Source organism: Dromiciops gliroides, chromosome 3, assembly GCF_019393635.1.
Source record: "Dromiciops gliroides isolate mDroGli1 chromosome 3, mDroGli1.pri, whole genome shotgun sequence".
In the NCBI taxonomy this organism is placed as follows: domain Eukaryota; kingdom Metazoa; phylum Chordata; class Mammalia; order Microbiotheria; family Microbiotheriidae; genus Dromiciops; species Dromiciops gliroides.
The window spans coordinates 476,713,650-476,739,393 of NC_057863.1; the positions used below are offsets into that span (position 1 = coordinate 476,713,650).

General features: G+C 38.0%; 1 protein-coding gene across 1 annotated transcript in view; it reads right to left on the minus strand.

Moving 5' to 3' along the window:
* Window positions 1-1,016: 1,016 nt before the first annotated feature.
* B3GLCT (beta 3-glucosyltransferase) overlaps window positions 1,017-25,744 on the minus strand; it is a 134,016-nt gene continuing 109,288 nt past the window's right edge. Inside the window, 8 exon segments of the mRNA XM_043998031.1 lie at window positions 1,017-3,955; window positions 11,080-11,224; window positions 19,726-19,765; window positions 19,768-19,807; window positions 19,809-19,836; window positions 21,415-21,514; window positions 24,855-24,962; window positions 24,965-24,988. Of these exon segments, the coding sequence (XP_043853966.1) occupies window positions 3,788-3,955; window positions 11,080-11,224; window positions 19,726-19,765; window positions 19,768-19,807; window positions 19,809-19,836; window positions 21,415-21,514; window positions 24,855-24,962; window positions 24,965-24,988 (653 nt within the window). The 3' untranslated portion in view covers window positions 1,017-3,787.

Consider the following 25,744-nt stretch of genomic DNA (forward strand, 5'->3'; position numbering starts at 1 on the left):
CTCCCCATGGCATGGCAATATCTTAAGTGGGTCTGAGCCTAAATGACTTTCCAGTTATCCCACATCCTGTGTGTTAACATCACCTGGAAAAAAATAATTCTTCTGGGGCCAAGTGTTAAGATCTCTGTTGCAAAGTCAGAGGAAACAAGCATCTGGAGAGGCCCTTTTCTGGACCCTGGAGGCTGAAAAATGAAGTGCTAAGTTTATAAAGTGAGTATAGGACATCCCTACATCAATAGCTCATTATCAGTTTGGTAGGACAAACTGAGTGATGAGTGATGTTTCAAGGGTTGGTTGGATCTGGATCAGTTATTTTTATTTATTTTATCAATATGATCAAAGTGAAAACAAAATTATATAGTATGTGGGAGATACATGGATGGATGGATGGATGGATGGATGGATGGATGGATGGATGGATGGATGGATGGATGGATGGATGGATGGATGGATGGATAGCTCCAGTTCTTAACACAATGCTTAGGATATAGCAAGCATTTAATGTGTTTGTTGATTGGACTTGCCTTTTAATAAAGCTTACTGTTTTGAATTATTATCAGTCATCATTCTTCATGTCTCTGTTTCAAGGTAAAGTGCCTTGTGCATAGTAGCAGCTTAATAAATCCCTGGGTTTTCTTTTTATTCAGAACTGTGATTGAAAGGATCTAGATAGCCCTCAAGAGGAAATTTCCCATTATGAACTTCTCTGAAGGTAACAGTGTCCCTGTATCAGGTTGCCAAGTTAAGGGACTTGCTTAGGATCAGCCAGGTCTTAAACCCAGGTCTTTCAGCTCTGCATTTCAAATAACATTCCAATACCAGCAAGGCTTCTTGACTTACTTAAAAAAAAAACAAACACAAAACCCAAACCTCCCTCCTGAACTCCTCACCTTTTCTTTTGATCTCATTAACTCATGTTTTTCTCCCTGTTGGACTAATGAATACAACATCTGAGAAACCATAAATGTTATCAAATATATTTTATTCATGTTTTGCTTATACAGTCTGAGGCAGTAAACAAAATTACTTCAACTCCCATGGTTCCAAAGAAGGTGCTCTCATGTAAGTAGGAAGGCACTAATAGGAACACAGAGGGAAGAAAGAATCAATGTAGGATCTATGTATATCTATCTATGTATGGATAGATGTACATATACATACACAGGTGTGTCTGTGTGTGTGTGTCTAAACACACAGATCAATCCAGATCCTATAAAGTAAGCTGTTGACAAGTAAGCAGGTGTCATTGACCTTTACAGGGGCAAGTGTGATATAGTCAGAGTGCTGAATTGGAGGAGAACCTGGGGCAACGATCCAGGTTATCAGAGACCACGTGATGTAATGAAACCGCTGAATTTAGAGTCACAGGACTTGAGTTCGAATCCCATTCTATCACTTACTTCCTGTGTGACCTTGAACAAGTTGTTTGTCTCTGGGTCTGCTTCCTCCTCTGTAAAATGAGGGGGTTAGATTACATGACCTGTAAAGTTTCTTCCAACTCTAGATCCATGATCCAATAAGCCTAAATCACTTTACCTTCCTCGCTCTTAACTTCTCCATCTGTAAAATGGGAATAATATTTCATTACCTACCTCCTTAGGGATATTTAAGGAAAGTGCTTTTGTAAACCCTAAACTGCTATGTAAATTTGAGCTACAATTCTTACCATTGTTGGAAATTACTTAGCTCTCACTCACAGGGCCCTAGGGGATCACCTAGCCAATGATAAATGGGCTCAAGAAAAACTATTGTTAATATTAGTGACTATTGAGATAATAGCAGCCTGGCATGTTTACCTCAATAGTCATGCTCTTTTGTCATCTCCTCACACATTATTCTGACTGGTCACAAATGAGTGTTCATAGTTCAATATTCTAAAGCAGTAGTTCTTCGCTTGGAGCCCATAAACTGGTTTTTAAAAATATTTTGGTAATTTCATTTCAATACAACTGGTTGCCTTTGTGATCGTAGAGATTTTATTTTATGCATTTAAAAACATGATTCTGAGAAGGGCTTCCTAGGTTTTCCCAGACTGCCAGAGGGCTCCTCAGCACACACAAAGATGAAGAAACCTTGCTTCAGAGCTAGTTACAAAAAATGGGCATAAAGCTCTCAGTCATTAATCAACTTTAGTGTTCCCCCATTTGGAATTTGGATTGATTTGGAAATAAGTAAAATGTTGAACTACAGGAAAAATATGGAAATTATTTCAACAATATGGCTTTAAAACCTTACATTCAGTCACAAAAGTATGGCCAGTAAAGTTAGAGAACAGCATGTCCATGTGTCTTTTTATTTTTTTTTTACAAAAAGAAAAGAAAAATATTTTACTTTACAAAAATTAGTTTAGAATATTAAAGTCAGATTTTATACAAACATCTTTACAAAACTGAATTATACATAGAAAAAAAACCCAAAATGATTTAAAATATATAATACTCTTTACATGGATGTGTTACATTACTAAGGTATCATTTGGATAAGGTTTAAAAATGAAAGTAGCTCGAAAACATCATGTTCAAAATACATCCCTTAAGAGTCCAAGAAAACTACTCAATGCTCCCACTGTCCACTTGTGTTATGGTATGGTGTTCTACAATGAGTCAAGACAGAGCTGTGAAGTAACATTTAGTGAAACCCCCAAATTACTGTGAAATAGTCAGTTCAGAACAGTCAAATTTAGCTCACTTCCTGGGATCTATATTACAGCTCATTAAGTCCAGTAAAATACTCCATTCTTATTTTCAGGTAGAGAGGGGCACTGTTATTTGGTAGCAATGAGCCCAGTGTGAGATTACATGTGGACTATAAAGACAGGGCTTCAGAGAGCAGTAGACAGGGCTGGAGACGAATTCCTAGAGTCTAAACAGGTTATTAGAAAACCCTTCTGCACCTGGGTACAGAATGAAAACTTTACAAGTAAAAAGTCAAAAAGAAAGAATGTCTAGCCAAAGCAAAGGATGGACAGACAGCCAGATTCTCCACAGGTCTTCTCATGACGTCTGGAGAAAGCGCAAGGAAGTCCTCCAGGACAGTGAACAGAGGAGCCACTGTGGCAAGCTTTTGGGAGGACATAGGCAAGCACCCCATGGGATGGGCAGCAACAATCTGCACCAGGGGAGGGAGTTCCCCAGTCAGTGAGGTCACAGATCCACTTGAATCTTCACAATCCATAGTGATTTCCCATAAGCCAGTAAGAGCTTCCATACTCTATCTACAATGCCATTCCTACTCCTTTCCCAGGGAGTGCTTCTCATCATTAGTAGATTTAAAAACCAGAAAGTAAAATTGGAATAGGTTCCCACCAATATTTGCACCAAAACACTACATTCTTCTTTGCACACTTATTTTAAGCAAGTTGTCACCCCTTGTTGAAAGATGGGTTGCAGTGTAAGGGAACAGCAGGGGGTCCGAGGGTGATGCTTTATTTTCCCTAGGATGAATTGTTGAAGATAGCTCATCAAGGCTTTAAAAATACCAGCTAAATATGATATAATAATCCCATGATTCAAAACCAAGGGAGTGTTATTCTAAGACCCACTCACATCTTCACAAAGGAAAAAAGCAAAGTAAATCAGTTGGACTCTTCCCCTTCCTCTGATCCCTCCCTTTTCCCCCACCCCAGTCCCCCACTGAAGAAACAGAACAATATACAGTTTCACTCCTAAGACTAGAAGTCTCCTATGCAACATGGCACAGTGAAGCAGTATAAGCACAACACAGCACAAGAATGCCCAGAGCCTCCACCTTCACCACCATAAGCATCTTCCTTAACAACACGAGATGCTTATAATTCTTCTTTAAAAGGTGCTTGCTTCCTGCCATTGGTGGCATCTTTCCCATTGGGTGCCAACCAGGTGAAATACACCTTTATGGGATCAATGTTCCAGTGTTTGTGAAATGATATGGGAACTTGGTGAGAAAGGTAGTCCTTTGGGTAATCCACTGGTCGAGCCTGAAAGAAAAAGAGACAATTATTTCCTTCCCCCATGGAGATTTTTTGTTTCATAGTCTTATCTGTAGGGAGAACGCTTTATTTTATTTTTTTAAACCATAAAAGCATTTTATTATTTTCTAGTTACATGTAGAGATAGTTTTCAACATTTGTTTTTATAAGATTTCTAATTTCAAATTTTTCTTCCTCCCTCTCCTCCCACCCCCCCCCACCACAAGACAGTAGGTAATCCAATATAGGTTATATATGTACAATAACATTAAACATATTTCTGCATTAGTCATGTTATAAGAGAAGAATCAGAGCAAAAGCACCCAAAACAAAAGAAATAGTATAGTTCAATCAACATCCATATTCCACAGTTCTTTTTTTTCTGGATTTGGAGAGCCTTTTCCATCATGATTCCTTTGGAACTTTCTTGTACTGCTGTATTGATGAGAAAAATCAAGTCTATCACAGTCGATCAACACATAATGTTGATGATACTGTGTACAGGGAGAATGCTTTATAATCTCAATACTCTAATAGTAGTTGCATGTATTCAAAATCAATACTGGAATCTCAGGTACCATCTTTCCTCTACACTTTACCTCTGCCTATGGAACTTCTTTCTCACCTTTTTTTTCCTACCCTGGCCTTTAAATATGTATATATAGATAGCTATAATATGTTGATATCAATATCTGGTTTCAGTTTCTTTTTATGATGTTTTGAGTTTTACATCCTTTGTTCTAAAGAAATCTATGATGGGTGAAGTTAAGATTTCACAAGTCCATGTGGACCGTGAAGCAGCAGCACGGCAGATGTCACCAAACCCTTCTGTAAAGATTTCAGGTGGCCTCCTAATCCCCCTTGCACATCTGGGTATAGACTAGAACCAGGGGCTCAAGAAGGCAGAAGTCATTCAATGTTCTTTCTCCAGTCAATGCCGCTCCCTTGAGGATGGGAAATTCATAATTAAAAGCTACAAGAAGGTTTATGATAGAGAAAACAGACAGAGGCTACCCACATAGGGTCCTCATTTTCCTTCTCAACACCAATTCCCATTCCCTTTTGCCACGCACATGCAGCATGCGGTGGACAATGAGCTTTATAGCCATCCCTTCAAAGACTGGGGTTTTGAGAATTGATCAATAAGCATTTATTTAATAACAGCCAGAATTTATACAGCCCCTTAAGGTTCAGAAAGCACTTTGTGTGTGTTGTCTCATTTGATGCTCACAACAACTCTGTGAGGTACAGATGAAGAAACAGACTGAGAGAAGTTATGTGATTTGTTCAACATCACACAGTTGGTAAATGTCTGAAGAGGGGTTGGGACTCAAATTTTCTTGACTCAGAGTCCAGTGTCAGTTAAGCCTTGCAAAGACTGTTGATATAAATAAAAAATAAATAGGAAAAAAAATCCCTAGACTCAAGGAGCTGTCATTTTTTTGGGGGGGGGGAGCACCAATGAGGGTTAAGTGGCTTGCTCAAGGTCACATGGCTAGTGTCAAGTCTGAGGCCAAATTTGAACTCAGGTCCTCCTGAATCCAGGGCTGGTGCTTTATCCACTGTGCCACCTAGCTGCCCCCAAGGAGTTTTCATTCTAATGGAAATTCTTGCCTTCCAGAATGGCTCTACCATGATATGACATAGTGAGATGAACTATTGCATACTGAATTAGTGATAGACCTAGTATTAAAAAGTACAGTCTCTGATATAGAGAATAGTATCATATTTTTTTACCTGTATATCATTTACTTAAAGGCAGCTAGGTGACACCATAGTGCACAGAAAAGTGGGCCAGGAGTCAAAAAGACCTAAGTTCAAATCTGGCCTCAGACAGTACTGGTGTGTGATTCTGGGTAATCACTAAACCTCTGTCTGACTCAGTTTCCTCAACTGCAAAATGGGGAGAGTAATAGTACCTACTTTATTGAATTGTTGTGAAAATCAAATGAGATGTTAACACTTAAAATAATTGTTTATTCCTATTAAGTGAACAGTTGTAGTTGAATCATAATCCTAAGAAATCATCTTGGGAAAAATGCCTTGTCCATCCCTTTCTCTTATATCCAAAGCATATGGTTTTCTCTTTTAAAGTCCTTGTCATTGTCAAATGATTCAAGAACAAAAATTGACATGATTTTATTACTGGCAATGACATCTGCTTTACTGATGGACCCTAAGGACCTCTGGACCTTGAAACCTGAGTTGTAGTTGAGACCTTCCATATGTGTTGTCTCTCCCATTAGAATGTGAACTCTTTGAAAGCAAAAACTGTCTTACTTTTCTGTGCTTTGCACATGGTAAGTGGTCAAATGCTTTTTTGCCTTCATCAGTTCACTCAATCATTTTTTCAAAGATCTGTAAGATGAGGGGTTTGTGATCCTGAAAAGTACAGATACTTCACAGTATTAGCTGGATACTATCTTGTTTTTTTTTTCTATTTATATCCAAAAAAGCACAGTGTTTTGTTTTATTTTTTAATTTCTGCATTAGTCATGTTGTGAAAGAAGAATCAGAAGAAAAGGGGAAAAAAACCTCAAAAAAGAAAAAAAAACTAAAAACTGTGCTTCTATCAAAAAGTACAGTGTTTTGCACAGAGTAAGTGAGCCCTTAGCAAAATGATTTTTAAAATTAATTCATCCATTCATAAATATCACCAAGACAACTTCAGGTTAGGCAGGAGTCTCTTAAGTATTGCAAAGTAGAAAAAAGTTCCCTGTGATGGCTTACACCCTGAGATAAGTGAGGAAAGGTTAAAAATCATGAATAGCGAGGCATCATTGGCTTTAAAAGTTCTAAACCATTAAATAGTTAATAACTATTTGGGAGCTATACTGTAGGAGAATATTCATATACATATATATATACGCATATGTGTTGCCATCTATTCTAATTGGTTCTTAACTTTTTGAATAATAATAGTTCAGGGCAATCATAAATCATTTGATGTTTATTTGTAAAACTCTCTGAGGCTTAACTGGCAGGAAGGAAGGGAAAAGCCAGGGGAGACATATTGCTGAATTTTTTGCTTTTACTCCCAATTCAGTACTCAGCTGATTTCACAAAGGCCCCAGAAAAGAGAATTGAAAGCAAGAGAGGCAAATCCTCACTCATTCTGCAAGGCTGAAAATGAGCTCTTTGCATTACTAACACAGCTAGCTAACAGGAAATAATAACAGACACTCACTATTTCTCTCTGCTAATGCAGATTACAAAAGGGTCTGATTTAGTCTCAGGAAGTCATGTTGGGAGAATCTAGCTTATTAAGCACAAACATGTGCTAATCGTTTTCAATAAATGAGGTACTGGAAAAAAACCAAGATGGAGCTTATGAAAAGTGAAATCCACTCAGAGAGGTGTGTGTTAATACCCAGGAGTCCTGTAAAGGAATCAATGTATTTATAACACCAAGAAAGACACCCCCAACAAGTTACCATTAGAGGATGAGAAAATAGGACACACTGAACAGATGTAAGGAAAATACCGACTAGTTGTTCTCCAACTCCACCAAATATAAACAAAGGAAAACAGACTTAAACTGTGGTAGGGGCAATATAGGCTGGGTTGAAATATGAACTTTATAGTTTTAAGGTACGGTTTCTTAATGTTTTTGTGTGTCATGGCCCCCTTGGTCAGTCTGGTGAAGTCTATGGATCCCTCCTCAGAATCATGCTTTTAAATACATAAAAGAAAATACATAGGATTACAATGGAAACAAGTAATGTTGATATATATTTATGAAAACATACATACATAATATAATATATACACATCCATATGTAGGTGTATATACACACACAGATACATACACGTGCATTTTTTTAAGTTCATGGACTCCACATTAAGAATTCCTGTTCTAAGGGTTGGGACACATTGAATTGGGCAAAAACAGAGGCTGTCCTCTTCTTCCCTAGACCCAGAATCATAGATTTAAAGACAAACAGCACTCTGAGATGCTGGGCAAGTCCCAACCATTATTAATTTCAGTCTTCTCAGCTGTTCCTTGTGCTGCCTTACCTCACAGAGTTGTGCTTCATAAATCTTAAAACATGATGGAAATGTGAGCTATTAGAGGTCATCTAGAAATATAGTAGGACTTGGAATTGGAGGCCACCTTAATTTTGCAGATGAGGAAAACATGGCCCACAGGGAGTAAGTGACTTGCCCAAAGTCACACACGTAGGAAGTAAAAGAGTCAGGATTCCAGTGAAGGTTCTCCAACTCAAAATCTACCTGTGTTCAAATCCTGCCTAAGATACTTTCTAGCCATGCAACCATAGGCAAGTCACTTCACTGCCTTCAAGTCTCAGTTTCCTGATCTGCAAAATGGGGATAATAAAAGCCCCTGCTTCACAGGGTTGTTATAAGGATCAAATGTGATAGCAGATATAAAGTGTCCTCGAAATACTGGTTACAACTGTTACTGTTATTAATATATATGCCATATAGCCGACATCAAAGTCCTTATTTTATAGATCCTTTTAAAAAAGAAAAGAAATACATTTGGATGTAAAGAGATGGACTGGACTTATTCTGAGTCCCTTTCTAGGATCCGGATTCCTATATAACCCATTCACTGAAATAGTCTGTAGAGGAGAAACCAAGCAGAGGAGTGTGAGGCTGAGCATCCATGCTAACTTTGTCAGTAAGTCAATATGTAAGCGCAGATGTTCACTTCTCTGTCTCAGAGCACAGACTCCTATCACAGGGATGGCCCTTTGAAGACATCTAGGCCAACTCCTTTAGTTTGTAAATGAGGAAACTGAGTTCCCGAAGAGTGAAATGATTTGCCCTTAGATCACTTAGTGAATAAGGACTAGAGTTTGGAATGAGAACCCAAGTCTTCTCATTCTCAGCTTGGTGTTTTCTTCCATTATGCCAAACTTACTTTTCAAATTAAAAAAAATAATCAGTTTTCAAATTTATGTAAAGCTCTCTAGGAGATACTTTAAACCTTACAAGATAAACCAGAACTTGCTAGGAATTGTAGGTTCTGGTTAGATCTTTCAGTCTTGGAAGAGGCTTAAAATACATTGCCTGTGGAACACAAATCAGGAGCTTTTAAGAATGGTAAAGTAAAAAATGAATTCCTTTAAAATTTCTTCCCTAGAATTTATGCCCAAATAATAGATTATTTTCTTTCTTTTGCTGTAAAGAATAGGAGAGCAGGATATATGGTCCCTGTCTACCTTTTCCTATGTGAGCATGCTCACAGTATTCCATCCTAATCTCTTTCTTTCCCTTTTTCTTCTTTTATAGGCCAAGTTTTTCCCTAGATAGCCAGGGCTGCTGCCCACATCTAAGAACTGTCATGTTAATATAGTGATGGATTATATCTCTCCTACTCCAAGAGTTTTAATAATTTTTTCATTTTTCACTTGAGAGCCGAAGAATAAAGACCCTCATCTGCTCTTCTAGGTCTTTATAACCTCATATGTCTAAGGTTTAGAATGGGTAAGATCATACAGGATTTGAAAGAACAGGAAAAATGCCCTTTTGTCAAGGAGGGTTTTCCAAGCTGATCATTAAAGAGCTATTTTTATCTTTCCTTACTGCATTTAGGGATGTTAAAGGGGATTCTGCCTCATCCAATGATGCAAATGCCTTCTCTGCCTCGCTAGAGTTCTCTTCTCCAGTGCTTTACCTGTCATGGTTGAATTTTATATCGCTAGGGGCAGTGACATAAAATATGGATTCTGTTGGATCTAAAATCAGGGTTTAAGTGCCATTTCAATGCTTGTTATGGCACCTAAAGTAGACATACATTTACATTTTTCAAGTCCTGAGCAGCTCTGAGTTTCTCTAAGAAAAGCAAACCGTAGGTGTTGAAGGCACTGTTGTTATTAATCCAAGTATAGAACAGAGATTTCATTTGGGGAATATAAACACATTCATAGACCTATTTCTCAAGGGACTACTAAAAATAGCACAGGAGGAACATATTTCCCCAAAGATTATAACGATGATACAGATACACCACTGATGCCTTGCGGAAATCACTGCTGCTTTTCCTTCTTTCCTACCCCCCCTCCCCAGGATGCATCCTCACAAGGGACACAACATTGAAGTTTAACAGACTAGAGAGATTAAGAGGGAAAAGGATGAAAACCCAACAAAAAAGCTGCAAAACTGATAGTGAGAACACTAGAAAAGGAGGCAAAGCTATACATGCAAGCAGAATTAAATTGAACAGCTTTGAAAGCTGCAAATTGAATTTATTATATGCTTTAAAAGGAAAGCAAACCATATATAACAGAGATCTGCAGTTTCATGTATAATCTTATTTTTCTGTTCCGCTATGTACATGGAAATATCCATTTTTATTTGGTATTTGTTAAATTCAGAACAAAAATTAATTAGGAAAAAGAATTTAACCCAAGCCAAAGGGATTCTATTAGGTTTGCCCAGGATATTTCCCCCTCAATGAGTAAATAGTGAATATCTTTCTTTTTTGGTTAAAAATGTCCAACAATATGGGAAGGGGGAGGTTTTCCTTCATCCCTGATGTGGGAGACATACTTATCACACACCATTTATTTTCCTACATGTTGTAATTCCATCTTTGTGAAGTATGTGACACAATAGCTTCCCCCAATCCTGCCCCTGTCAAAGAGGCCTCCGTGGCATGCCCATCTGGAACTTGTGTGCATAATTCTTTTTCTTTCTTTCTTTCTTTTTTTTTTTTTTTTTTTTTTGGTGCAGGGCAATGGGGGTTAAGTGACTTGCCCAGGGTCACACAGCTAGTAAGTGTCAAGTGTCTGAGGTCGGATTTGAACTCGGGTCCTCCTGAATCCAGGGCCGGTGCTTTATCTACTGCGCCACCTAGCTATCCCCCATAATTCTTAAAACTACTCAAAGAGGCAGGGCAGTTAGGTGGCGCAGTGGATAAAGCACCGGCCCTGGATTCAGGAGGACCCGAGTTCAAATCTGACCTCAGACACTTGACACTTACTAGCTGTGTGACCCTGGGCAAGTCACTTAACCCCCACTGGCCCACCAAAGAACAACAACAACAACAACAACAACAACAACAAAACTACTCAAAGAAATGATTCTGAGGGAAGAGAAAGAAATAGATTCCTCCAAGGAGAAGAAATTTTTTTTTTTAGCAGCATGGAAAATAATCCTCTCACCTGATGAAAGAGAGGGCTGTGTGTCACTGGGATTCCCAGACCACTGAAACACATGCCAAGCACCATGTCATCAGGGGCATCATTGCTATAGCATCGGCACTTACTGGCCAAAAGTCTCTGCACTGCTTCTCTGCTGAAGACCATACTAATAGATAAAGACAATGAAAAAAAAAAAACAAATAAGGAGCACTTCAATGACTATTTACTTGAACAGAGAAATCTGGTTCAATAGAGACACATTTTTGATTATGATAAAAGAGCAGTTTCTCTGGGGTTCAGAGATCACTTCATAATTACTCTGTACAAAAGAAATTGTTTTTGTGCTTTCTGTCAAATATTAACACTTGCATAAATATTTTAAACTTGAAACAGATGTTTTCCTTGTGGGTAAATTTTTACTTCTTTATACATTTCTCTTCTAACTTCTTGGCAAACATATACTGCCTCATGTTCTATCTTTTTCAAATCATCAGTTGGAAAATTAAAACACTCCCTGGTATTGAAACTCTCCATGACAACACACTTTGGAGTTCTCTTTGGATAAACCACAAGCCTCTACACCTCAGGGACATTCTTCATTCCTATAGGTTACGAATGACTTAAGAGGAGATATCCCAATTAAAAGATCCCTGAGGACCTCTGGTCCAGAGCACTCCTTACTGACAGTAAGGAAAATAGATTTTAGAGAATCTCAGAATCTTAAGAACTGGAAATGTCCTCAATGCTTATTTAGTCCAATCATCTACTGAATGCTTTAATTTGCTTTTACATCTCCCTGGAAGGTGGTTATTCAGTCTCTGTTTATATACATCCAGTGAAGGGTAATTCAATATGACCAAAAGCAAGCTGTGGGTCTTAATTTCTTTTCTAGTTGAGTTAAAATCATCTTCCTTATAATTTTAACTCAGGGATCTTAACTGCCCCTCATGGGACCAAATAAAATAAGGCAAATCCCTCTTCCTTTTGGTCACCCTACTTAAACTTGTAAAAGTCAAGATAGCAATCACAGGCCCCATAAGTCTTCCCTTCTTCAGATTTAATAGCCTCAGTTCCTTCAGGTGATCCTGCTTATAACATGGTTTTGAATGTCTTCAACATCCCAGCTGACCTTCCTTTGGACTTGTTCTAATGGTTAATAGAATCCTGGGAGAAAATGTAGGATTTTTGTTTCCAGGATATATTGTCAAAGTTCTACCATTAAATTGCTGTTACTCTGGGCAAATTGCAGCCTCTCTGGATGATTCTAGCTTGGTCTAGTCTACTCTGCTACGGAGCCTCATTATTACTTTGTCAAAACTTGGGAACTAAGATAAGCACATGGGGAAAGTCCAGAGACTTCCTTTTATAAGGATGACACCCTCCCCCTAAGCCACAAAATGAAAGATGCATAAGGACATAATCTTTCTCCTTTCCCCCATTCTCACCCCCTCAGAAAAAATTAACCTAAAGGTTAACACCTTTTTAAAGTTTTCCCAGGCAATCACTCCTTTCAAAATTACCCTGTAAGGCTAACATGAAGAAAACCATTTTTTTTTATTACTCATAAATGAAAAACAACAATATCCACAGACTACTTAGAAAACAACCAGAAAGTCATGCCACTATTTCTTCCCTTTTTAGAAATTCCTTTTTTCTTCTTTGGCTATGCCAGTCTTATGTCACATCAATGACTTTGTATTGGTTCAGATCAATTAAACTTGAACTCTGGACAATTCAATAAGAAGTCTTTTAATAAGAGATCCCTTGTGGGCCGAATTAGCCAACATTAGGGCAAAATCTCTCACACATTTCTTTTTTTTCTAGTACACATGTTGGTTTTATTTTCCCCTCAATTTAATGTAAACAAACTTTTAAAAATATTTGTTTTTAAAATTTTTGAGTTCCCAATTCTATCCCTTCCTCTCTTCCCTCTTCCTTGAGAAGGCAAGCGATTTGATATAGATTATACATGTGCAGCCACAGGCATGCTTCTTTTAAAACACTCTAGTGGCCAAAGGTAAATGGGTAATGGGGGGGGGTGGTAATGGGATTATTATACTAATCAGAACAGCATCTTTTCCATTCAATTCAACAAACATTCACTTTCAATTACTAGGAGTTGGAAAGAGTCTCAGGAAAGACTTCCTTTAGAAGGTGGTACTTGAGCTGACCCTTGAAGAAAACAAGGGATTCTACAGGCAGAGGTAAGGAGGGTGTACATTCCAGGCATGGTGAGCAGCCAGGGTAAAGGCCTAGAGAATGGAGAGAGTGTCCTGTGTGAGAGAGAGGAGGAAAGCTAATTTGGCATGGAGGGGAACAAGGTATAATAAAGGAATCAGGTTGTAAAGGGTTTTTAAAGTAGGCTAAACAAGTAGGCTGGAGCCAAGTTGTGAAGAGTTTTAAAAGCCAGAGGGATTTCCATTTTAGCTTAGAGGCAAAAGGGAACTACTAGAGTTTATGGAATAGGGGAGTGACATGGTCAGATTTGTGGTAGCAGTATGGTGTTTGGATTGGAGAAGGAAGAGACTTGAGGCAAGGAGATCAACTAAGAGGCTATAGAGATGTTTGTGAAAAGTGAACATTTCTCTCTTGTACTTAATAACTAATTATTGTATCAGGACCAATATTTTTCCTCTTTTCCACTTCTTCATCCAGAAACCAACCAGTGTGGGAAATCTCTAATTTTAGGCTAATGAGTGTGTTTCTGCTCATTGTGCCTGCTCAGACAGGTCTGGGAAAATGTAGGTTCTCCCTTTTGTCAGATAGGTGAGATGGAAATTTATGTCTCTTCGACCAAGATTTGGGCGATCTAAATTATGGACCACAAGACCCTCATTTTAATATAGCCCACTTCCCATTGTGTTAACCAATCAGAGTTAACTGACACCTCTCAGAAACACCTACTGTTTGAAGGGCATATAAACTGTAAGCTCACCACCATTAGGGGTCTTTAGTCTAAGAGAAATGGTCAAATGACTATCCTTTTATTAATAAATATACTGGCCTTATTAATAAAATGACTAAATTACCCAGAAACTATATCACTTGAAATTTTTCAATTGTCACATGCTGAAGCCTGAATTAGGGTGGTGGTCATGTAATAAAAAACTAAACAATATTGTGGAGGTAAAATGACAAATTTTGGACAACTGAGTAGAAGTGTAGAGTGAGGGAGAGTCAGGAATCAAGGATGATGGGGATGTTGTGAACCTTAAATTCTGAAAGGAAAAAGTAAAGTTCAATGAAAGATCTGGGTTGTAATCCTAGTTCTGCTATTTACTACCTATATGGTATTGAGTAAATCACTTTCCATTCTGAGCTTCAGCTTCCTCATTTAAAAGAAAAAAAAGAAATAGGAAAGTTCAAATGGGAAATAGGGAAGTTCAAAAGAAGGATGTTTGGGTGGAAAGCTAATGAACTTTTTTGATATGTTGAGTTTGAGATGCATAGAGTAAGAAATATTCAAGAGGCAGGTGGTGATATGGGAATGAGTTCAAAGAAAGAATAGGGCTAGATGTATAGATCTGAGATTTGGGAGTAATCATCTGCATAAAGATGAACAGTGAACCCTTGGAAGCTGATGAGATCACCAAGAGAGAGAATATAAAGAAGAGGACCTGAGAAAGAACACGAAGAAACAGTTAGGAAATATGATATGGATGATTGGCCAAACAAAGGAGAATGAGAAAGAGTAGCTAGACTAAGAGATAATAATATCATGAAAACCCAAAGAGAAGAAAGGATACAAGGAACAGAGGAGTAGTCAAAAGTATGAATATAGTTTGTTATCTCAACTAAATTAAAATTAGATGACGATAATTTGGAGCTGGAAGGGCCTTGGAGATAATGAAGTTCACCCTCCCAATTTAAAAGAAAGAAACTAACAACCAGTGACTTGCCTAAGGACCTAATTCCAGGTCCTCTGCAAATGTGGTACAGTAGTGAGAGTGCTGAACCTGGAATCGGGTAGAACTGAGTTCAAAACTGGCCTCAGATTCTTACTAATTATGTGTCCTTTGGCAAGTTACTTAATCTCAGTGTGTCTCAATTTCCTTAACTGTAAACTAAAGATAACAATAGCATCTACCTCACAAGGTGATTGTGATGATCAAATGAGATGACATCTGTAAAACATTTAGTGCAATGTCCTGGCATACAACAGACACTTAATAAATACTTCTTTACTTCCTCTGCTTCTAAATCCAGACTTTATAATAATTTGATCCATTTGTAGTTTTGTGGGCGCTGAAAGTTTGACTGGGGTAAAGTACAAGCTGAGGGTGAATTTTGCTGGTAGCAAATCTGTAATTTCTTTCTACACGTCCTGAACACTAGCTACATAAATAATCCAAATAGCCCAAGCACATGTGGATTTGCAATAAAACTTTTTATGAAGATATTAATGAGTTATTTAAGCAGCTGTCTCAACATGGAAAATTGCCCATCATGTTTTGCTGCAAAAGAATCATGTGTCCAACCTGTAAGTCAATTTAAAATATTTAAAAGATGTTTAGAGGTTAGAATTCTAACACTTTGATTTCCTTTGATATTTCTATTTCTTTTACATTGGAAAAACTGAAACAGGAGGCAGGGACTTGCCTGAAGTTCTACCAGGAAATTAATACCACACCAAAGAAGAGAGGCCAGTGTTCTCCATTAGAACACAACTGTCTCATGAAAATTTCTTTGGGAACTCTCTTCTGGGATTCTTCTCCAAAAATTATTTCATTTACCCTCTCTAGTGAATATTTTGGCTCTGAGGTCAGAGCTTATTACATGAGGCAGTGGTGCAATAGATGAGTCAGAAAGACCCTAGTTCAGTTCTAGCCTCAGACACTTACTAGCTTTGTAACCCTAAACAAGTCACTTAATTTCTTTTCTTCAGCCTCAAATGTAAATGGGGTATAATAATAGCACCTACTTCCTATGGCTGTTGTAAGGATAAAATGAAACAATATTTATAAAGCAATGAGCATAGTGTCTGGCACATTAATATGCATTTAATAATTGTTTGTTGCCTCCCTACCTTCCTTCCTTCCTTCCATGATCAACCTTCTGTCTCTCACTAGGTGACTATACATATTTCTCTTCCCACTCACACTATATCTTTTTCCTCCTACTCAAACTCAATCTAACAGCAGAATTTCTGGGTTTCATCATTTAACTTGCTATCTTTCAATTCCTGACCTTCAAGAGAGTAATCAACAAGATGAATCCAAACGTGTCAGTATAAAGTACCATGGGATTATATCAAGATAAGATCAATCAATCATCAAATATTTATTGTCAACTACGTGCCCAGCATTACAGGGGAGCATGGAATAAGGGCAGGGATAGAACTTGTGATTTCATGGATACAGGAATATCCTAGATGAGGAAAATCTCTCTACCAATGCTGGGCAGCACCTTCTCTGCAACAATCTCTCAATGCTTTAAACAATTCTCTAAGACTGGGAGTTGAACAGCTAGTATGTGCCATATAACTGAGTGGGATTGAATTCAGTTCTTTTTCTCTTTGAGGTTAACTCTGTCTCTGCTACACCAGTTGCCAGTGGTGGTTGGGGATGTCTCATTGGATCAAAGGGAGAAACAGGGAAGGTTGCACAAAGGGGGAAACATTGGAGAGGCATAAAATCACAGACTGTTACAGATGAGAGTCTTTCCCCTTAAAGGTGCCTATGATTATGTTAGGGAAAATTAAGAACAAAACCAGGAAGCAACAGCAGGTTTGGAGGTGAAAAATGAACATTAGAGTCAGTAAAGAGACTCATCGAATTTGGACTGAGATGCAGGAACCAATCCTGATCCCAGAGAACAGATACCTTTCTCCTCTAAGGATGCAAGGTGTAGGAATGGGGATGGGAAGTTCATATATAGACAGTACAGGTGGCCAGACCAGCTCACTGCATTGGACATTCTTACTTAGCTGTTTTAATTTGTGCCACATGTATAAACACATGTCTACATGTGCATATATATCAATTAATGACTATGATGTGAAAACAAAAGGCATCAATAAATTTTACATTAAAAAAATTTTAAAGGAAGTGAGAGTTGCTGTTGGTAATTATTTTGTAGATATTCTAAATAGCTCAGGACATTAGTTACTTTACATCTCTGGGTCTCATTCTCTTCATCTGTGAAGAGAGGGATTTAGATCAGAGGACTCTCAAAGGTCCCTTACAGCTCTAAAAACCTCCAAATCTGTGGGGAACCTCAAATGCCAGACTAAAAAGTTTGCCCTTAAGCAAATCAAGAGCTACTGAAAAATCATTCTTCTATTATGGTAACAGTACCTTTATTCTATACAATATACAATTGGCAGCTTTCAAAAACCTGAGTAGTTTTAAGATTATGTGGGATAGCTAGGTGTGAAAATACTCCCTGTTTCAGAGCATTTGGTTAAAATAACTGCAATAGTATGTTGTTTAAATAAGTTAACTAGTTTTAGTGAGTAGTACATTTTTTAAAATATGGATCAAAATCTTAGCGGATTGTAACTGCTCCATAAACCTAAATTATGTTTTGCCATCCTTCTTATTCACACAATAACACAACTCTCAATCCCTGGGTGCTACCCTTGTTTTCTCCATAAACAGCTGCCTTTGCTCCCACTATCTGCCTCAGTTAGTCAACTAGCATCTATTAAGTGCTTACTATGGGTTAGGCACTGTGCTAAGAAGTGGGAGTACAAAGAAAAGCAAAAATTCAAACAGAGAAACAAAAACAACCACCACCACTCTGTCTGAAGGAGCTCACAGTCTAAAGGGAAGGACACCTTGCAAACCAACCATGTCAACCAAATATATACATGATAAATTGAGAGTCACCTCAGAAGGAAGGCACAAAGATCAGGGAGGACTGGGAAAGGCTTCTTGCAGAGGGCAGGCCCAATCAATGGCTGGAATGAATTCCTGTATCACCATCAGTAAGTGCCTTCCTTCCTTCAAGTCTCAATTCAGATGTCTCTGCTTTCTAGAAGCATTTCTGGACATTGCCACCCCCTCTTTATGAGGCCTATGGACCCTCAACTGTGTTTAGGGGACTGTCTCCATGGCTCCTCATTTCACTTTAAGGTCACCCATGACAACAAAGCCCCTTAGCCGCTTTCCTCCATGGCTGCTCTGGCCTCTCAATTCCTGAAGCCTTAGCACCAACTGGATATTAAGTACTTTACCTTTATGGACTCAGAATAGATTGGCAGGGAGCCTAGCTAGGCGGGACTAGCCTTGTCTGTTATTTCTCAGAATAATGTTTTTAAATGTCTAAAATAAAATACATAGGAATAGAAAGGAAACCAAGTATATTAAAATAAATTATCAAAATCGTTTTTGGGGGGCAGGGCAATGAGGGTTAAGTGACTTGCCCAGGGTCATACAGCTAGTAAGTGTCAAGCATCTGAGGCCGGATTTGAACTCAGGTCCTCCTGAATCCAGAGCCAGTGCTTTATCCACTCCGCCACCTAGCTGCCCCCCATGAACCCTGGGCAAGTCACTTAACCCTTATTGCCCTGCAAAAAAAAAAAAAAAGTTCATGGACCTTGGCTTAGAGAGTGGCCTGAGACACTAGGTCATCCAACTAGTATGTGTCAGCAGAGGCAGTCTTCCTATCTCCAAGGCTAGCTCTCTATTCACTGTACCACACTGCCTCCCTCAAAGTACACATTTTCAACTGCTCTTTAAAAGCATGTACTATAAAATAGAGGCAGAATAATGGCTTGAACAATTCACTTGTCTATTCTCGATCAATGCTCTTAGACTATAACTTGAAGAGATTGCGCAGACCCGTATTGGTAGGGGTAGTTTCCTCACCTTGTAGTTCTCTAACCAATGAAAACACAAGTCCAGTCCCAATTCTAAAAACATAACTCTTGAATTTTCTAATAATCTCATATATTATCTCCCAAAGAATGAAGTATGTATTTTGGCTGCTGGGTCATTTTTCAGCTGTGTCCTACTTTTCATGACTCCATTTGGATTTTCTTCACAAAGATGCTAAAGTGGTGTTGCCATTTCCTTCTCCAGCTCATTTTACAGATGAGGAAATTGAGGCAAAAAGGGTTAAATAACTTGCCAAAGGTCACACAGCTAGTAAGTGCCTGAGACCAGATCTGAACTTATATGAAGATGAGTCTTCCTGACTCTAGACCCAGCACTCTATCCATTGTGCCACTTAGCAGCCTCTAGTATGTATATCCAAACAAAATTACAATCTGCTAAGATTTTGATCCATATTTTAAAAAAATATACTGCTCACTAAAACTAGTTAACTTCTTTAAACAACATACTATTGCAGAGTTATTTTAACCAAATGCTCTGAACAGGGAGTATTTTCACATATTCTCTTTAAGGACAAAATACTTTTTTCTTGAGGTTTACAACAGAAATACCTGGTTCAAATTCTCCCTGTGACCCAAGGCAAATCGCTTTATCTCTATTTTCCTCAGGCAGCTTCCTAGAGTTGTCTACCAAATCCTAGAAGTAGGAGGGAATTCCCATGGAGGAAGCTCCATGCCATAAATGTTTTTTTTTTTACCTAAATAACCCAGCCATTTTTCAGAAACAGACAATTCCACAGTAAACACATTGACATCCTGGAGCAAGAAGTCAGAAGCATTCCAGATAGGCATTAAACCCCAAGTTGGGAGGCATCTCAACATGCAGTTACCCTCCTCCTCCAGTGATGTATCTGTATCCTCCAGTCCCCGTCCATAGCCATAACGCTCTCCTAGAAACACTGGTTCATTTGAAGTCATAACAGCTGAGCAGGTTCCGGAGCCTGAGATACTAAAATGTCAATGGTATGTATAATTAACAATTACTCCTTTCAAACACAATTTCTCGATAAATGTTTCATGGCTTGCTGCGCCTGCTGTGCCATGCTTACTAGCTATATGAAAATTTATTATAACTGGGGCTCAAAAAGCTTATGGAGACAACTAAGAAAATGATAGAAAGCAGCCAGTGGTCATCACAAGGAAGCTGAGAAAGTGGGGGGCAGCTCTACAGTGTTCTCTGCACCCTCCGTTCCCCTCCTCTAAAGATCTTTTAAAAGGCTGCCTCCACTCGCTCTTTTCCTTAAGTCCTGCATAAAAATTCAAATGTGCTAAACTGTTTTTGAAATGATATAATAAAGGTATCACACCACTTCAAGGAGTTATGATCTCATTGCCGTGGGTATTCCCTATTTACACTGATGTGCACAGCAACCCCTCTGACAATTTAGGAGAAAGTTTCCAATTCGCTACATATTACGGTGACAGTCTCCCCAAACTTTGTCAGTCTGTCCTTGGCTGATAGATATAGACCTGGTCATTCCCAGGTCTATACCAGAAGTCTGCAGGACCCTCCAAAGCTTGCCTCAGAGAGCCTAGCATCACCTCTGCACCACTCTGAGGCAACCAAGGAGGAGTTTAAGAGAGGAAAGCTTTTAAGCATGTAAATAAGAAGGGTACACCCTCCTATTAAGCTTCGGCTCTAATAGATTCCGCCAGCTACCATTCTGTTAAACACATTTCAGTCTTCAAGAAAACATAAGTTATTGGTGTGCTCACAGTTCTAGTATCAACACAAACACCATCTCTGGGAACTCTTGTGCTTTAGGGACTTCAGTCACACACAATAAACACCTGAGCTATTCATTGTGATACAGAGCACTGTAATGGGTGATAAATGCAATAAGATAAATAAAAATAAATGAATGCCCCCCATAAAGAACACATAAGGAATATGAAGATTTCAGAGAATCATGAGATCTATATGAACTGATACAGAGGATACAAAACAGAGCCAAAAAATATACATAATAGAGTAAAAGGAGACATTGCTTAAAGACCAATAGAATAGGCCAAATACAGTGGGTAATGTGGTTCTCTATTACTGAGGTTAAAACTACAACCTTCTCTTCTGATAACATGGCAAAATATATGAGTGAAAAGTTACCTGTGTTGCCAGTAGTAACCAATGTACTAGATAGTTTTACTTTTTTTATGAAAAGGTATTTTATTAGGATAGCTTATCGGTAAGTGACTAATGTGTCAAACAAAATGTATCAATTAAAATATTTTTCATTAAAAAAATAATAATAGTCTCCATGGCATCATGAATATTTGGATACGTAATAAAAACAAATGCTAAAATTAATCATGACATTATGTTAATTATATTAATCACAATGTATCAAGTACATATTTGTACCAAATAGATACTGTATGATCAATTATATGGCAAACCCATAACTGATAGTCTATTTCTATGCTAACTAGGAAATATGAACAGAGGAAGGATTAAATGTGGAAATATATGAACTAAGGCTTTGAATGTATGTCTTCAGACAAGGTCAAGAAGGACTTCTTACCTTATTAATGTATCATCATCCACAATGACTAACCAAGATGCTGTATCACTGCTATGATTAAAAAATCTTTCCAAAATAGCAAAGGTCTTTCCACAATGACCTGTGAAAACAGGGAAGGATAGATAATATACAGTGATTACCCACAGATGTCAAGTGACAGAGTCAGGATTTGTGGACTGTGTTCTCTTATATAAAATGTTATACAAATGAAAACTGTAGTTGGTATTATTATCCATGTACTAAATAGAAACAAATAAAAGACATATGAAGGTAAAATGACCCAAGTTCCATTTCTGTTGAATGAAATGCCTAAATTTCATTAATTTAATCCCAACATCCAGAAGGCCTTCTCCCCATCTCCCAATTAAGTCTAATTTTAATTAGATAAGTTATAATACAAAGCTAACAGTTACATTTAGGATCATGGGATTTCAAGGGGAGAAGAGACTTTGGAAGTCATTTAGTCTAATCCATGCCTGACCAATATATAACTTTGTAACACATACAGAATACCCTTGCAATAGCTCCAGGGTTTTCTTGAGTTGTACTGACCCAACTCTGGGCAGCTAGGTGGCACAGTGAATAGAATGCTGGATCTTGACTCAGTAGAACCTCAGTTCAAATCTGAACTCAGACACTAGTTGTGTGACCCTAGTCAAGTTACTTAACTGTTTGCCTCAGTTTCCTCATCTATAATAAATTGGCTGGAGAAGAAAATGGCAAACCACTCTAGTATCTATGCCAAGAAAACCTCAAATGGGGTCACAGAGAGTTGGACATAACTGAAAAAACTCAAAAAAAACCCAAGACCAATCCTGACTAAAGCCTGAAATGGTTAACAATACAAACCAATAATATTGTTAATATTAACAGACATTCAAAATTGGCAGAGCTGAAAACTACAAAATTACTGAGATTGGCACAGTACCCTATGTTTGAACATGGTTTGTAAATGACTTATACTCTTAGCTTCTTCTTAGATCCCTTTTATTCCTTATAGTCCCTTTACTTTAGAGAGAGAAAGTATGTAAAAACTGATGAAACTCAAGCCACTCAACTGTCTGGTTTAAAAAAGGAAAGTTTGTTCTTTTAACATATGTTACTTTAAAAAAAAAACCCTAAACATACTCAAAATTGAGTTAACGTGTACATATTTGTACCAAATAGATATTGTATGATCAGTTATATGGCAACTCATAACTGATATTCAAAACACAACACTGATACCCTATCAGCATCTTTTATCATCAAAGGTCAAAAACGTACTCGACCGAACATCACTGAGAGTTACATACACTTTACTATTCTTAGGAAAGTCATTGTCTATTCAAAATCTGCTCTCTATTAACATATGTGCTACTTATAAGAAAAAAGAGTAATAGATTCAATAGGTAAGTGAACTCAAAGCTGATATGCTAATATGTAGTGCCTGGAGTAGGAGTTATAAAATATAAATTCCTTTTGAAAAAAGAAGGAAGAAGAGAAACTGATTTGACTGTAGGCCATAGTGCTTCTGGTCACAAGTATGAAAAAAAAATACCATAGAGTTTGACTAGTCGAAAGAAGAGATATCTTACCATTCTCCTCTGTGTCCTCTCATCTGACTGGAACTAGGAAAAAATCTAGGGATAGGGATTGGCTTGGAGACCCTTTAATGTAATTTTCTCTAGGACCTCCCAAATGAGCCAAAGCTAAGTTTAGACAAAAAACATTAGCTAAAGCATTAGGTTAGGTGCCTAGTAAGGTAACCTGAGATAGAAGGAACAGGCCAGAACACAATGGTTTTCCAGGAGAAATTCAGGAAACACAGAAGCACTGATGTTCCCAAGCCTCTAACAGTCCAAACATCTAGTCCATCTATTGCCAAAGCTGCTGGCAGCTTCAGTGCTCCCACGGATGCTGGAGTTCTCAAAAGGTACGGTGTTAAAAGTGCATATAATGGAGGTTTCTGAATATGGAGAAAAGGAGGGGAATTGATGAGACTAGGAAGGCTCAGAGTAGGCCAAGGTTCAGCTCTACGAAGTTAACTATCATATTTCCATCATAGGTCCTGGTACTTTTTAAGAAAACACTATTCCATTTTCCCCCACCTGTTTCTGTTATCTATTAAGTACTAGCTGTGTAATGTGAAGCTTTTTTGCTAATAAAATGTTTAATTCCCCAAGACGTTTGTCTTTGTATCTACAATTCACATTCACGGAAATGAATGACTAGCAAGTCCAAAGTTAGCAAGATAAACGAGACACCATCTGGTGGTGTCTCCCTAGAACTTCAGCAACATGATCCCTGGGGCTCAGAAGCATGCAGATAGTAATACTGTTCATCCACAAACTGACAGATAATGTCATCATTGCAACTTAATTCTTTGAAAAATGGAAATCTATCCATAGTATGTATGTGTGTGTGTGTGTGGTGTGTGTTGTGTGTGTGTGTGTGTGTGTGTGTGTGTGTGTGTGTGTAATATATATATATATATATATATATATATATATATATAAAAATGTGTCACTGGAATGCCTAATAAGATCTAATTTTCAATCATGACATGGAAGATATGAAATATATACATATTGTATGTGTATATATACATATTATATGTATGTATAGATGTAAACATACATGTGCATATAAGTGTAAATCTAAGCCTTATATGTGTTCAATTTCTTTTTTTTTTATTTCAGGCAATGGGGGTTAAGTGACTTGCCCAGGGTTACACAGCTAGTTAAGTGTCAAGTGTCTGAGGCCGGATTTGAACTCAGGTACTCCTGAATCCAGGGCCAGTGCTTTAACACTGTCCCATCTAGCTGTCCTGTTCAATTTCAACGTACATTAATCGTGGCATACTGAAAAACCATTGGGAATAAATAACCCTTCATTGTTCATGTAATTTGTTATACTTCAATTGTTTCAGTTATGGCCAACTCACATTTGGGGTTTTCTTGTAAAAGATACTGGAGTGGTTTGGCCATTTCCTTCTTCAGCTCATTTGACAGGAGAGGAACTGAAGCAAACAGGGTTAAGTGACCTGCTCAGGGAGCAGCTAGGTGGTGCAGTGGATAAAGCACTGCCCTGGATTAAGGAGGACCTGAGTTCAAATTCAGCCTCAGACACTTGACACTTCCTAGCTGTGTGACTCTGGGGGAAGTCCCTAAACCCTCATTGTCCTGCCCCCCCCCAAAAAAAGTGACTTGCTCAGGGCACACAGCTAGTAAATGTCTGAAGCTGGAATTGAACTCAGGTCTTACTATTTCCTCTGAACTCTAGGCCCAGCATTCGATACACTGTGCCATCTTGCCGCCCCTCTTGATGTAAAGACAATGCTTAAAGAAACCACGGGGAGAGAGGAAAATGTGGAAGGTGGAATTATATTCTACTTGGAAAATAAAGCACTTTCTGCCTTATTGATCATATTTATGGAATGAAATATTTCTTGCAAAGACACTAATAAAATCAGTGCTCTCCTCTTTCTGTATTAGGCACTCCCAGATCAATATTTGGAATGGAATTCTCTGCATAATCACTGTAGTATTCAATGAGACTTGCCTGACTTTCCAAGTTTGCTTTACAATAGGTACTGGGGGGAAGAAACAGTTACAGAAGAAAAGAGATTACAATCACATGCTTAAATATGTAGACAGCAGAGGCAACTCAGAACAGTAGATCTATCAGGCAGCAAGATGGGTACATGTCCTTCTTAAGGTCTCCTGGGATTGAGAGCTTGTTGGGACCCTGAGAAAAGCTATAGTTGAATGGTGATGATGGGACATGATTAAAAAGAACTTCTTCATCTGCATTTTTCAATACTTGAGTGATAAAATTCTGCCTTCATGCTGATGAATGCATTTATTTCTTTATATGAAATCCTAGCCAATTATATCACAGTGATATCTGTAAACTCAAATTATAATTAACCTTTTTCTTCTCCCACCAAATGTTAATTTAAAAATCTACTTTTTAAAGCATCATTTTTAGCTCAGCTAAAGAAAAAGTGTTATATTGTTCTGGCTAATCTTAGTGTCTTCCTCTGAGATTATCCCCAATTTATTCTGTCTATACCCTGTTTATGCATAGTTTGTTTGCGTGCTCCTTCCTCCAGTAGGCCAAGAGAGAACAGAGACTTTTTTTTTTTGGCCTTTCTTTGTACCTCCAGAGCTATAGCACAATGCCTGGTGCATAGTAAGCACTTAATAAATACTTGTTGATTTATGGAACTACCAAATCTACATATCCAGATCCCATCTTTTTAAAATCCCAGTGCTACATCGCTAACTGCCTGCCGAACATCTCCTGCATAAGCATCCAACTAGCCTCTCCAGAATAAAACTTATCT